General features: G+C 56.8%; 1 protein-coding gene across 1 annotated transcript in view; it reads right to left on the bottom strand.

Moving 5' to 3' along the window:
* Llgl1 (LLGL scribble cell polarity complex component 1) overlaps window positions 1-12,292 on the bottom strand; it is a 15,562-nt gene extending 3,270 nt beyond the window's left edge. The window contains 19 exon segments of the mRNA XM_059270818.1: window positions 1,419-1,572; window positions 1,752-1,899; window positions 2,178-2,470; window positions 3,014-3,118; window positions 3,204-3,357; window positions 4,303-4,370; window positions 4,515-4,738; window positions 4,813-4,967; window positions 5,122-5,176; window positions 5,349-5,484; window positions 5,568-5,579; window positions 5,582-5,623; window positions 5,625-5,733; window positions 5,815-5,937; window positions 5,939-5,971; window positions 6,958-7,088; window positions 7,192-7,273; window positions 9,240-9,337; window positions 12,162-12,292. Of these exon segments, the coding sequence (XP_059126801.1) occupies window positions 1,419-1,572; window positions 1,752-1,899; window positions 2,178-2,470; window positions 3,014-3,118; window positions 3,204-3,357; window positions 4,303-4,370; window positions 4,515-4,738; window positions 4,813-4,967; window positions 5,122-5,176; window positions 5,349-5,484; window positions 5,568-5,579; window positions 5,582-5,623; window positions 5,625-5,733; window positions 5,815-5,937; window positions 5,939-5,971; window positions 6,958-7,088; window positions 7,192-7,273; window positions 9,240-9,337; window positions 12,162-12,242 (2,203 nt within the window). The 5' untranslated portion in view covers window positions 12,243-12,292.

The following is a 12,292-nucleotide window of genomic DNA, read 5'->3' as shown; positions in this document are numbered from 1 at the left end:
GTAAATGTAGCTCCCCTGCAAGGCTGGGCACAGCAGCACGCTCCTTAATCCCAGCACTCAGGAGGCAGGGACAGAGCTCTGTGAGCTGAGGCCAGCGTAATCTACACAGCATGTTCCAGGCAGCCAGGACTATGTGGTGAGACCCTGTCTAAAAAGCAAGGAACAAACAAAAACAAAGATACAAGAGTAACATGTGGGGCTGGAGAGATGCCTCAGAGGTTTAGAGCACTGGCTGCCCTTCCAGAGGTCGTGAGTTCAACTCCCAGCACCCACATCACGGCTCACAACCATCTATAATGAGATCTGGTGCCCTCTTCTGGCCTGCAGGCATACATGCAAGGCAGAACACTGTATACATAACAAATGAATAAATAAAATCTTTAAAAAAAAAAAAAAGAGTAAAGTGTGAGCCGGGCATGGTGGCACACATCTTTAATCCCTGCACTAGGAAAGCAGAGGCAGATGAATCTCCATGAGTTCAAGGCCAGCCTGGTCTACAGAGTGAGTTCTAGGACAGCCAAGACTGTTAAATAGAGAAACCCTGTCTCAGAGGGGGAAAAAAAACAAAAACAAAAACAAAAACAAAACAGTAAAGTGTGGTGTAGAGAGGGCACACATAGCCGGGCTGTGGTGGCGCACGCCTTTAATCGAGAGGCAGAGCCAGGTGGATCTCTGTGAGTTCGAGGCCAGCCTGGGCTAACAAGTGAGTTCCAGGAAAGGCGCAAAGCTGCACAGAGAAACCCTGTCTCAAAAAACCAAAAAAAGGGGCTGGAGAGATGGCTCAGAGGTTAAGAGCACTGTTTGTTCTTCCAAAGGTCCTGAGTTCAATTCCCAGCAACCACATGGTGGCTCACAACCATCTGTAATGAGATCTGGCACCCTCTTCTGGCCTGCAGGGATATGTGCAGACAGAACACTGTATACATAATAAATAAATAAATCTTTAAAAAAAAAAAAAAAAAAAAAGAGAGAGAGGGCACACATGGCAGCAGATACCTCGGGGTGGCAGCTGCAGTATGTAGGTGACTGTACACTATTTCTGTGTTTCAAACTACCATTATACAACATAAAAAACGAAAGAGCCACCAACAAACATAAGGCACAGAGGGGATTTTTTACCAGAGTCGATGAAGAGTCCCTGCCCGACCTGCCCCTACACCTCTACTACCTGCCTACCACAGGGCCTCGGCCACCCCAGCACTCACTGCCCACCTCACCACGGCTCCCTTGCTTCCTGTTCAACTCTACAAGGCTTGTGCAGCCCACTCAGCAAACCCTCAAAGTACACCCCTTTGGGCTATACGGGTGGCCAAGGCATCCCAAAGTCTAGCTCAGCACATAGTAGGTGCTCAGAATGACACTCCCCCCCATGAAAGGCCGTCTAGCCTCTCCAATCCCCGTCCCTACCCTGGTCTCACCATCTCGAAGGAATGTGTCAGCAAAGTAGAGGCAGCGTACAACACCAGAGAGGGAGTCGTCAGCAGACCGAGGCTCGATGCGGCGCTGCACTGGTGTCATCTCCACGTCGTGGGGGCAGGGCTGCTCCGCCAGCTGTGCGTTGGCCTCCTGCAACTGGAAGGGCCAGAGGATCTTAGATGTGCTCTCTTAAGAGCCCTTTCCGCCCAGTACCCAGCAGGCATCGCATCCAAGCATCTGCTTCCCAGTTAACTACCGGGGAGCATGGCAACCGGGCAAACCTGGGGGCTCTGGGCACGGGCACGGGCACGGGACGGCAGCCAGTCCCAGCTCACCTTGCTACTGGCGGTAGTAGCCCGTTTTTTGCCTGAGACACGGCTCTTGCGGATACGCCGGAATGACTGTCGCAGTGACTTCTTGAGGGATTTCACCCGAGACAGCGGCCCCTCCATGGCCAAAGAGTCATTGGGGTGAAGGGTACACCTGGGGATGACAAGGCCAGCGTGCTATGGAGCTACACTGCACTCCTGCTAGCCTGAAGCCAGCTACCAGAGCCCAGGTCAGGGAACCAGAGGAACTTGGTGCCAGGACCTATGGCCCCCACAGCTGGAGGGGCTGACCAGTTGTCTCGCAGATGAAAGGAGATTGTAAGAGCTTTTCCAACCAGCCTGCCTACGCCATACCAACCTCTGAGAGGAACTGAACCCCAGACCATCTTATCGGGGCCTTGGCTCCCTAACTGCTCACCTCATACCACATACCTGGCCAGCACAGGGCTCTTGCGCTGGTAGTCAAAAAGACCAAAGCCATGACTGGTACCAAAGGCCACAAGGCTCCACTCGGCATGAAGCGTGACAGCGGTGACAGCCGCTGGTGGCAGGCACTGCACCAGCATTCGGGGCTGGAATCCCGCAGGCCAAGGCAACAGCCCCGTGTGCGGGCTCAGCCGCTCATGGCCCTTCCATGTGAAACCCTCACGATCCTGAAGGAGATCCACACTGGCCACACTGACAGCCTGCTCTGCTGGCACGTCACTGAGCTCCAGCACAAGCACCTGGGCCACAACAGGCAGAGGAGTCAGATGAAGAGGGGCATTCTGGACCCTCTCCAGACACTGCCAGAGCAAGTACCCTTTACCTACCCAGCAAGTACCCTCTGAACACCTACTATATGCAAAAGCTTTCACTGAGCGCTAAGAAACCGTGGTGACCTAATCTACTGGCCCTGCCCTCCTGAAGCCCTTGACTCTTTCCTGCGTCTGTCTCCCACTAAGCCCTGAGCAAACACTAAGCCCTCTGCACACAGTCAAGCACTAAAGGGAATCTGTGACTAAGCCCCTTAGGCTCTGCTGTTGCTGAGTACATCTCACACCCAGACTCCTGCTCCCAGCCTCTGGCCTCTGTGGCTCCCCTAGCCTTACTCAAGCGACAGCACCCCCTCAGTTTCCATTTGTCCTCGCCCCGGCCAACCTTACCTGAAGCTCCATTCCCACTCTGACCTACAGCCCATGTGGCTTCTCTACTTCACCACCACACCCTGCAGGGCCACCTCCTGCAGAAAGCCTCCCCAAAGTCACACCTGGGGACACCAACCCCACCTGGCCTGCGGTGCCAGCCACCACCATCTGGGCTGTGTACTTGCAAAGTGCAACCTTCTGTATTCCCAGGCGGGGGTCATCACTGTAGGGGTCAAAACAGCCCACCTGAGGGGACGAGACGGAATGATGACACCAGGCGGAACCATACCAGGTTCAAAGGCCAAGCCTGGGGGGAGGGGAGGAGAGGCACCTTGCGGAAGGGCGGCCAGTCGTCCTCCACAGCCTGGGCCAGGCTGTCGGCGTGTTCACAGTCCGTCTGGAAGAGGCCAGCTGTGCTCAGTTTGTAGAGAGGCCTGAGTGCCACACCAGAGGCGTCCCAGAAGCGCACAGTGCCATCCTCATGGCTGTAGAGAGGGTTGGTGTCAGAGCCCCCGCTGGGAGATCCACACCCCCTCAATTATTCTTCCGGGGCCACTACAGGCATCTACTGCCTAGGCCGAGCACTAACTGGAAGGTACTGCACACAGCAGCAAGCACGGTATAAACACACTGCTCCACGGTATAAACAGGTACTTAGTGCCCAGTGCACGGCAGGCCACTCCCCACAGGCCCCGAGCCCTCTGAACAGGTTGGAGGGTACAGGAATGACCACCTGGATAACCAGGAGAAGACAGAGGGGAGCACTGGGTTCCCTGAGATCACAAAAGGTGCCACAAACCCAGAAGAGCCAGAGGCCCGAGGGGGCTTCCAGGTGACGCAGCAGGAAGGCTGGGTGTCAAAAGGGGGGAAGCAAGGGGGAAGGGGAGCAGACAAAACCAGAGTACAACCTTGGGACACAGCTGCAGAGCCCCAGGGGGTCCCCAGACAGTGAGCTGCCCAGACAGCTGAGGAGGAGCTAGAGAGTGGCCGGGCTTCACTCTCCCTCACCCACGAGGCCACAGCAGGCTCTCAACTGCAAAGGGGCGGGGCCTTGAGAGGCCTGAGGGTCCCAACCCAGGCAGGAGGGAGGGGCACTCAGTCAGGCCTGAGTCACCCGTGCCCAGACCTAGCCTGGCTCTCCAGCACCTGACTGGAGGAGTCACCATAGGCCAACCCAGATTTTCCAGTCCGTGGCAGGCCAGGTGGGTGGAGCCCGGGCTGTGCTGGAACTCAGTCCCAGGCCAAGAGGAAGTGCGAACAAAGGCTCTGAGCCAGAACCTAGGGAGGCTTCCTCACAGGAACAACCTGGATTTGCCAGGACTAGGCCTGAGTCACCAAGCACTTCAGCACCCAAGGAACCTGAGACATTCAAGAAGCAAATAAGGCCTCACAGGTGCAGGTCCCTGTCTGCACCCCCACCCCATACCTACCCGGTCAGCAGCAGCCCATGCTGCGAGGGTTCCTGGGCCAAGTTCCGGCCCCCAGTAATGGGCCAACTCTAAGGGAGACAGCAGAGACGGGAGCTCTAAGTTAAGACGAAGGTCTCCGCGGCCTCCTCCTCCTCCTACCACATTCCCATCCCCCGTGTGGGCTGGACCCTGCCCTCCACCCTAGCCCCGGGTCCCAAGACATCTCCACTCACCAAGGCACTGGAGGCAGGCTGCGGGCTCTGCCGCTCACCAGCACTTACAATGCGGGCCCACAGCTTGCTGGGGACGTTGGCAACATGGGCAGAGCAGGTGATAGCGGATGAATGCAGTGGGGCCAGGTAAGGGGCAGGCACAGCTGGCCAGCCTGGTGTCTGCAGGTCCAGCACCACCAGCTCCTCCTCCAGAAGCACAGCTAGGGCCTGAGGGTTGTCGAATTCTGTGGAATTGGGCGAGTGAGCTCAGCCTGAAGCCACACTGGGCCAGCTGGGATGAGGGAGGCGGAATACGCACCATCCTCTGGCTGTGTGCTGTGCACTGTGAAGAAGTCAATGACTCGGGAGGTGAAGTCCAGGGTCACCAGTGTCTCTGCTCGAAGTACACTCACACAGTGGCGGTCACCATAGCTGGCTCGGGGCATGCCACCACTGAAGATGATAAAGTGGTCTCTGCAAATGGAAAGGTGCCGTGAGAACCAGGAGCCCCTGGAGAACCAGGCACATGCTGGATAACCCAGTAAGGGCTTTACCCCTATATACCCAGAGCCTAATCCTCTAGTCCCCAGCCAGACAAGCCCCCTCCCATACTGCCCCCTCCACCTACCCTGACTCACAGCTCCGCCACAGAATCTTGTTGATGGCCTTGCAGGGGAAGGGGCCTGGGGGTGGGGAGAGCGTCAGACCTCCCATTCCTCTTCCATGTGCCTCTCCCCAAGGTGTGGCCCAGACCCAGCAATACCCCCGTCTCCTGTAGATTGGCTAGGCAGTACCCTCATCAAGGCCAGGGAGCCCTTCAGTCCCACCCTCGGCTCAAGCCTCCCCAGTGCTCACCATAGGGTGTGGTCACTACAGTGGGCTGCAGCGCTGGGGGGCTGCCAGTGTCTGTGGACCAGATGGCATAGCTGCCATCGCTGTGTGAGCTGATAACGGTGCTGCCACCACGCCCCCAACACAGGCTCTCCAGCTGCTACGGATGAGGACAGGATGGCATGAGCCGACAGGTGTGTACAAGGGCCCGGAATGAGGAGCATGCGGGCTTCCCTTGCTTACCTGGTTACCCAGGGAAAATGTGGTTCCACACAGTGTGTGGCCTGGCTCCAGATGACCCAATAAGCCCCGACTGTAGCCTATGAGGATTTTGGTGGGGTCTTGCAGATGTCCCTGGAGTGACTCCACAGGGCCCAGAGCCTTCCCACACCGGTAGTCATCTGGCACGCTGCAGAGAGTGCCCCAGAGAGTCAGGAGAACTTCCCAGAAACGGGAGGTTCCTCCTGCCGGCTGCTCAGCTGCTGCTCACCTGCGCAGGACCTCATCTGGGCTGATGGTCTGCCCCTCAAGCAGTGTCAGAGTGGCAACATCCAGGAAAAAAATGCTGCCACTCTCAGTTCCCAGGGCCGCTGCGTTGCCAGCTACCAGCATGGACCACGGTGACACGGGTAAGGCTGGCTGGGGCACTGCAGGAAAGAGGGACAGAGTGAGGCCGAGCCCATCTACCGCTGGGAAAGGCGGAATGGGCTGGGCGCTTGCTGTGGCCTCTCTTGTGCCCCTCTGCACTCACAGGGCCTGTTCACAGCAGAGGCTGGCACCCTGGGAAGGCAATGTGCAGTGTAATTAGCCCACTCAATTATTCCCCAGCATGCCAGCAAAGGAAGGGATAAAAATAAGATCCCTGGGTCTCAAAGGACTCACAGGTCCTCTTACCACTCTGCCTCTCTCAGGCAGAATCAGAGCACTACCCCAGTCAGGGTACCCAACACCAGCCTTCCAAGCATCTCAAGACTTCAGGCGCCCAAACAGTCCCTGCCTATAGTGACTGGGATGGCCCAGGAACTAACCTGTGGGCAAGGTCCTTTACCTGGGAAGCCTGACCTGCTGTGTACACCTAGAGCATCCTCCTAGCACCTCACCGAGCTCATCCTGGAGAACCCTCCAACGATCAACCTGCTGTGTGCCAATGGACCAGGAGCCTCTCTCTCAACCCAACTCAAGAAGCCAGGAAAAAGGCCAGGCATGCTGGCACACACCTGTAATACCACACTTGGGAGACCGAGGCTGGAGGACCACTGAAAATTCAGGGCTAGCCTGAGACTGCTGATGTCACCTTGGCACAGAACTGTCCCAAACCCCTAGAGAGCACAGTGCCAGGCTGCAGGTCTAAGGAGTTGGGTTATAACATATTTATTCATTGGGACCCCCAAACTAAAGGTTCCCACAGCAGGAAGCACAGACCCTGCCTACTGGCCTCAGACTCGGCTAGCCATACCTCTAAGCCTAACTTCAAAGGACAAGGCTGCCAAGCAAGGCTCTACCCAGGCAGGGCTCCACACACCCCACCCTGAACCATAACCTGACTGTCTCTGCCCTGCCTCAGCAGAGCAGGCTCATAGGACCTCTCCAACACCCCTGCCCAGTGGCTAGCCCCAGTCTGGTCCTCCAGTACCTGGCATTGTCAAAACTGGGCCGGCTGGGTGGCTGGAAGCTAAACCCTTCCTCTAGGTGGGCACAGCCATTATGATGGACGATCTCCCACAGATGCAGGCTGCTGTCATCTAGCAGGGTCAGGAGGCGGCCCTGATGGAGGGGGGAACAGAGAACAAATTGGGGCTGGCCTGGAGGGGAGGAGGGCATGGGGATGGGGACCACCTGGTGCTGGTGGAGGAAGGCAGATGTTCACCTGACCAGGCAGGAAATGCATCTGGGTGACGGTGGCTGCATCCCGATGCAGACCTGTAAATTCCACTCCAGGTGCACCATAGCTGAGATGACTCGTCAAGGACAAACACATGCAGGCCAAGCCAGGACAGTTCAGACAGGCCTTTCCCAAGACCTCTGCATCCACGAGTCCAGCGGTCTCCTGATGAGGCCCCTTCCTGAAGTAACTCTGCTCCTGCACCCTCAAGTAACCCACAGACTCCACACAGTCCCCGCAAGTAGGGTGCTACTGTAGATCACTCTAGCCCTCATCTATCCAGCAGGCTAATGACTCAAAAGCACAAAGCTGGTGCAGATGGAGTAAGAATAAAAACCTGCTCAGCACCGCGGCTCCAGCATGGTACAAATGACACCTCTGACGCATCTGCACAGACCAAGTGTCTTGCAGTAGAGGTTCAAGAGGCCTAGCCAGAACACAGCAGCACCAGATCAAGCCAACTCCAGCTGTGGGCAAGAACCCCAAGCTCCCTCCAGAGCAGGCAGCCAACAGCTTCCACTGCCCACTTCACAGATAAACACAGACCAGAAGACAGGCGACCTGCTTGAACAAGCGCCCCGAGACCCACAACTCCAGGATTGATGGTGGCCAACAAAGCCTGAAGGGGCCCAAGAGGGCTAAGAGATGGGTCAGTGACGTTGTCCTAGTGACAAGCCAGGAGCTGTTGCCTGGATATCGAGCTGGGACTCCCTGCAGAGCCTGGCAAGGAGGACAAAGAGAGGGCAGGGGCGGCTGGCAGGGGCGGCTGGCGGGAAGCAGGGTCTCCCAGGAGATGGGGCCTGCCCTGCAGGGGGAGGGGAGGCTTCGGAGACCAAGTGTGGCACTTTCCAGCCTCAGTTTCCCAACCTCAGGAGCTCAAGGCTGTGGGAATTTTTTTTTTTTTTTTTTCGAGACAGGGTTTCTCTGTGTAGCTTTGTGCCTCTTCTGAACTCACTTGTAGCCCAGGCTGGCCTCGAACTCAGAGATCCGCCTGGCTCTGCCTCCCAAGTACTGGGATTAAAGGCACGCGCCACCACCGCCCGGCAGGCTGTGGGAATTTAAAGGAAAGAGGGAAGAGAAGGGGGGATCTAGGCTTTGGCCCCGTCATCAGTACTAGCACGAGGAAGCAGTTCCCACCAGGACAGCTCCAAGCACCTGGCAGAAGACTGTGGGTGACTCAGAGGTGGACACCTCCAACACCAGTGGTCACACTTCAAAGCTGCAGCCACGCAAGTGTAGTGGGGACACAGCACCCACAGGGGCTTGGAGCGGCAAGCTGGGTCGAGGCCTGGTCACTGTCCCAACACACACCCAATGGCCCCCAATAGAGGGAAGGACATCCCCATCCAGCCACATTCCCTAACACAGGCTATCGGCTCAGAAACCTTGGGCCATATTCCCACCCCAACCTGGCTAGTGCCCCTAAGCTCTGGGTAAGGAGAGGGAGGGTAGGCACCTTCACCAAGCAACTTTTTAAGTCAGACTCTGCACCTCAGCTTTCTTGAAGGCAGGTTAGGGTGGTATTTCCAGGGTGGGTAAGGAGACATTCAGCAGCCTGTTGCCCCACCCCCACCCAGACTGCAGGAAAATGCCTGCTTTGTAGAGCTTACTCAGTCCATTGTATGGCAGCAGGGTCCAGATGGGGGCAGTGTTGCGCTCACCACACCGAGCCTGGCACTGCCTTCACCCCCTGGGTTGAGCACATGCATCTCCATATTTGTGTGTATCTGTTTATGTGTGCACATGCTCACTTCTCATCAGGCCCACAGGCCACCCCTAACTACCCCAGTCACAGCTGCCAAGTTGATGGTAGAGTCACCTAAGACAGCAAGGGACACCAGTGGATACCAGTGACCCTCCAATCACCCATCTCCAAACAAAAAGACTATCATTTCTGAAAGGAGTCACCACAGGCACAGCCAACCTCTTCAGGTTGTCTCCAGGAACCACCTGCCAGGCCAGGATCCCAGCATGAAGTGGGTGGCACATGAGAGGTCCTCACAATCCCCGAGCACCACAGTGGCAAAGGATACATCTTGACAGCCCCAGACCTGGTGCCGATGGCCATGATGCGAAGCTCGGGGTCGAAGGCCAAAGCGCTGGGCTGGTTGGGGAAGCCATGCTCCACAGTCTGTGAGGGAGGAGAGGGCTACATGGGCAAAACACCCTGGGACTTCCGCTTCTACTTGGCCCTGAAGGGACTGTCCACCTCCCAACATGGAGAGAGTCATGAGAGAACAAGAATCCCAGGGCCATCAGAAGTGGGGATAGCGTCTGGGGTCCCGAGCACTGTTGGGTGTTGATGCTGACATTCCCTACCTGCTTCTCTGCTCTTTGTGAGGTCAGGTCCAGTACCCTTCCCTACACACTAAGCTTCACTACCTATTCCTTCCTTTGGTATGCTTCCTCCCACTGGCCCACCAATCAAGCAGCATCCACTCATGCCCAAGTGTGGCTGGGACATGAATACCCTCAAGAGATGTCAAATACGGCCTGGTAGCACACAGCTATAATCTCAGCATTTGGAAGGCTGAGCCAGGAAGATCCTGAGCTAGAAGATAACATGGGCCACACAGTGAGATGCCGTCACAAAAATAAATACGTAAATAAAAGAGGTCATCCACACGGGGACAGCCATCCGCATAGCTGTGTGGCACGGCCTAACTACGCACTCTTGGGCTGATCACGGTACTCCATCCACCCTGCTTCCACTTGGCAGTGACGGTGGAGCCCATCCAAGAGAGCAGGGCCACCAACCAGCCCTGTTGGTCAGGGAATTCCCTTCCCTACAAGCACTGCCATGCCCTGTCTGGATCTGACCTCCTTAAGCTGGCCTCAGGCTTGCAGGCTAGTGTCCAGAGACACTAGAGCATGGCAGTATGGCAAGTGCCCACGGTCCCAAGTGGGCGCCATCAGGATCATCTTAGGGAAGAGAGACTAGATCCCTTAACTAGTGTCTGTCCTTTGCACCTCACATCCTCTAAGACACAAAGAAGTCATCCTTCTCACACCCCGCTCCAGGCCTACTCACTGCTTGCCTGGACCAGTGCTTACTAAGCCACCTATGAAAACCAGCCAGCCATCACGACCTCCTCCACCAGGAGCTCCCCGCTGATCCACAGCCAAAGAAAGCCAAGTCCTCACCATGTGGCCCCTCTCTGGGCATCCCAGTTCAGCTGACTCCTACCCCAAAGCTCTTTGCTCTTCTGCTAGGCAGCACTTGCTAGGGCTTTGCCGCCTTCTACACGCCTTCTGCCCCTCCCCCGCCACACTGTGCTTTACCTGGCACTCCCAAATGGCCAGCTCCAAAAGGCCCCCCTAGCTGGTCCTGCCTACATCATCATCCCAGTCCACTTCCCCACACCCTCATCACACCATGTTTTATCCACAGCATTAGCCAACCCCGTGAACTAATATGTATTTTACTTTTCTGTTTTGGCTTTTTGTTCTCATCCTCTCACCAATGACTAAACATCCCCTTCAATGAAGAGTTACCCCTTTTGGATTCCACTGTGTCCATAGCACCAAAGAGGCAGGAATCCAAATTAAACTAGCATGAGATGCACATCCTACAGGCAACTTGTGGTCTGAACCCAACACCCAGATAAAAGTCCCTGTTCCCCCTTGGACCACAACCCCAAACTCAAGAATCTGGGGCCTATTTCCTAGGGACCTCCTAGCAGCCCCTGTGGCAATCAAACCCTTTGCCCAAGATGACCTAGCTCCCATCACTGCTGCCCACTCAAATTGTGCCTCACCCTCAACTCCTGCCTCGGTAGCGCCAGCCAGGGTGAGCCAAGCTGATTCAGAGCCTCACCCCATCTGTGCAGGTCCCCTACACAACTCCATTCACTGGCTAAGACCCATCCTTCTTCTTGCTTCGGGGGCTCACCCTCATGGTCACACCAGGAAAGGCAGAGGCTCACAGCTGCGGGAACCTTTCCTCTCGGGTCTTTGGCAGGCTTTCAGTCACTGTGTCTGTGAATCCTGGCAGCCCCCATCATTGCTGCCTGGGACCTCAACAGGAAAAACTGAGCCATGGCAGGAACTCCCCTGAAACCTATGTAGGGGAAGTCCAAGGTCCCTAAGCTCTGCTCAGGACGGTAGTAGCTACTTCCAAACTCCAGGCTCCTACTCCATTGTGATCACACAGCAAAGGCAAGAAAGATGAGCGGCCCACTCCTTGCTGACCCTCAATTTTTTCACGTGTGTAAAGGAAATGAGAAATCGAATCCTCAGTGGCAGGGGTACGCACAAGCTCTGCGATAAAAGTAACATCCAAGCCGAGCCCCATCACTCCAGATCAGAGCTAATCTTGCAGGGCTCTATACTGGTCAGTGCCGGAGAGGTGGGGACTGCGGCCTTTCCCGGGGCCCCTTCTGCCTCACGTCTTTCCAACTTTAGTAAGGTCAGGCCGGCCCGGTTGCAGAGAGATCCAGAATTCACAAAGAGGAAACTGGCCTCATTTCATGGCGGGGGAAACTGAGGAACCACGGTTTGAAATGCAACTGGGCACATAGACCAGCACAGCCGCTAGACTAAGGACCCCAAGGCAGGGTCGAGCGTGGGGAGAGGGGTGGAGGCTCCGCACTGGGATTTCCCAGCCCCACCCCCCACTTCTCCTACTCTCGCCCGCCCAGGAGTTAAAGAAAAACAAAACCTGGCCCTGGGTGCCCCTCGGCCGAGCCGGGCCACACACCAAAAGATGAAAGAAAAGAGGCCAAGAGTAAAAGGCAGATAGGTGGGGGACCCCACTGAGCCCAAGGGACACCCGGGAGAGACACCAGGGGTTCAGAGACCCAGGGGCAGAGAAACAAGAGGAGCCAGAAAGAACACGGCGCGGCGCGGGGCACAGCTCGAGACCCCGGCCAGGCACGCCCGAGCATCGCGGCGCTCACAGGGCAGAGGCGGCCCGACGTGGCCCGCCCGGGCCGCCGCCGCCCCCGCCGCCGCACCTTGTGGAAAGCGAAGAGCTCCTGCTTGAGCTTCTCGCGCTGCGGGTCGGCACCCTGCCGCCGGAACCGAAACTTCATCATCTTGTGCCCGCCGCCGCCACCGCCGCGGGATGCGCCCGGCCCCGCCGGTC

This window comes from Peromyscus eremicus, chromosome 8a (assembly GCF_949786415.1).
Source record: "Peromyscus eremicus chromosome 8a, PerEre_H2_v1, whole genome shotgun sequence".
NCBI lineage: Eukaryota > Metazoa > Chordata > Mammalia > Rodentia > Cricetidae > Peromyscus > Peromyscus eremicus.
Note: the sequence above shows the minus strand (reverse complement) of the source record. Positions and strands in the feature narration are given on the sequence as shown.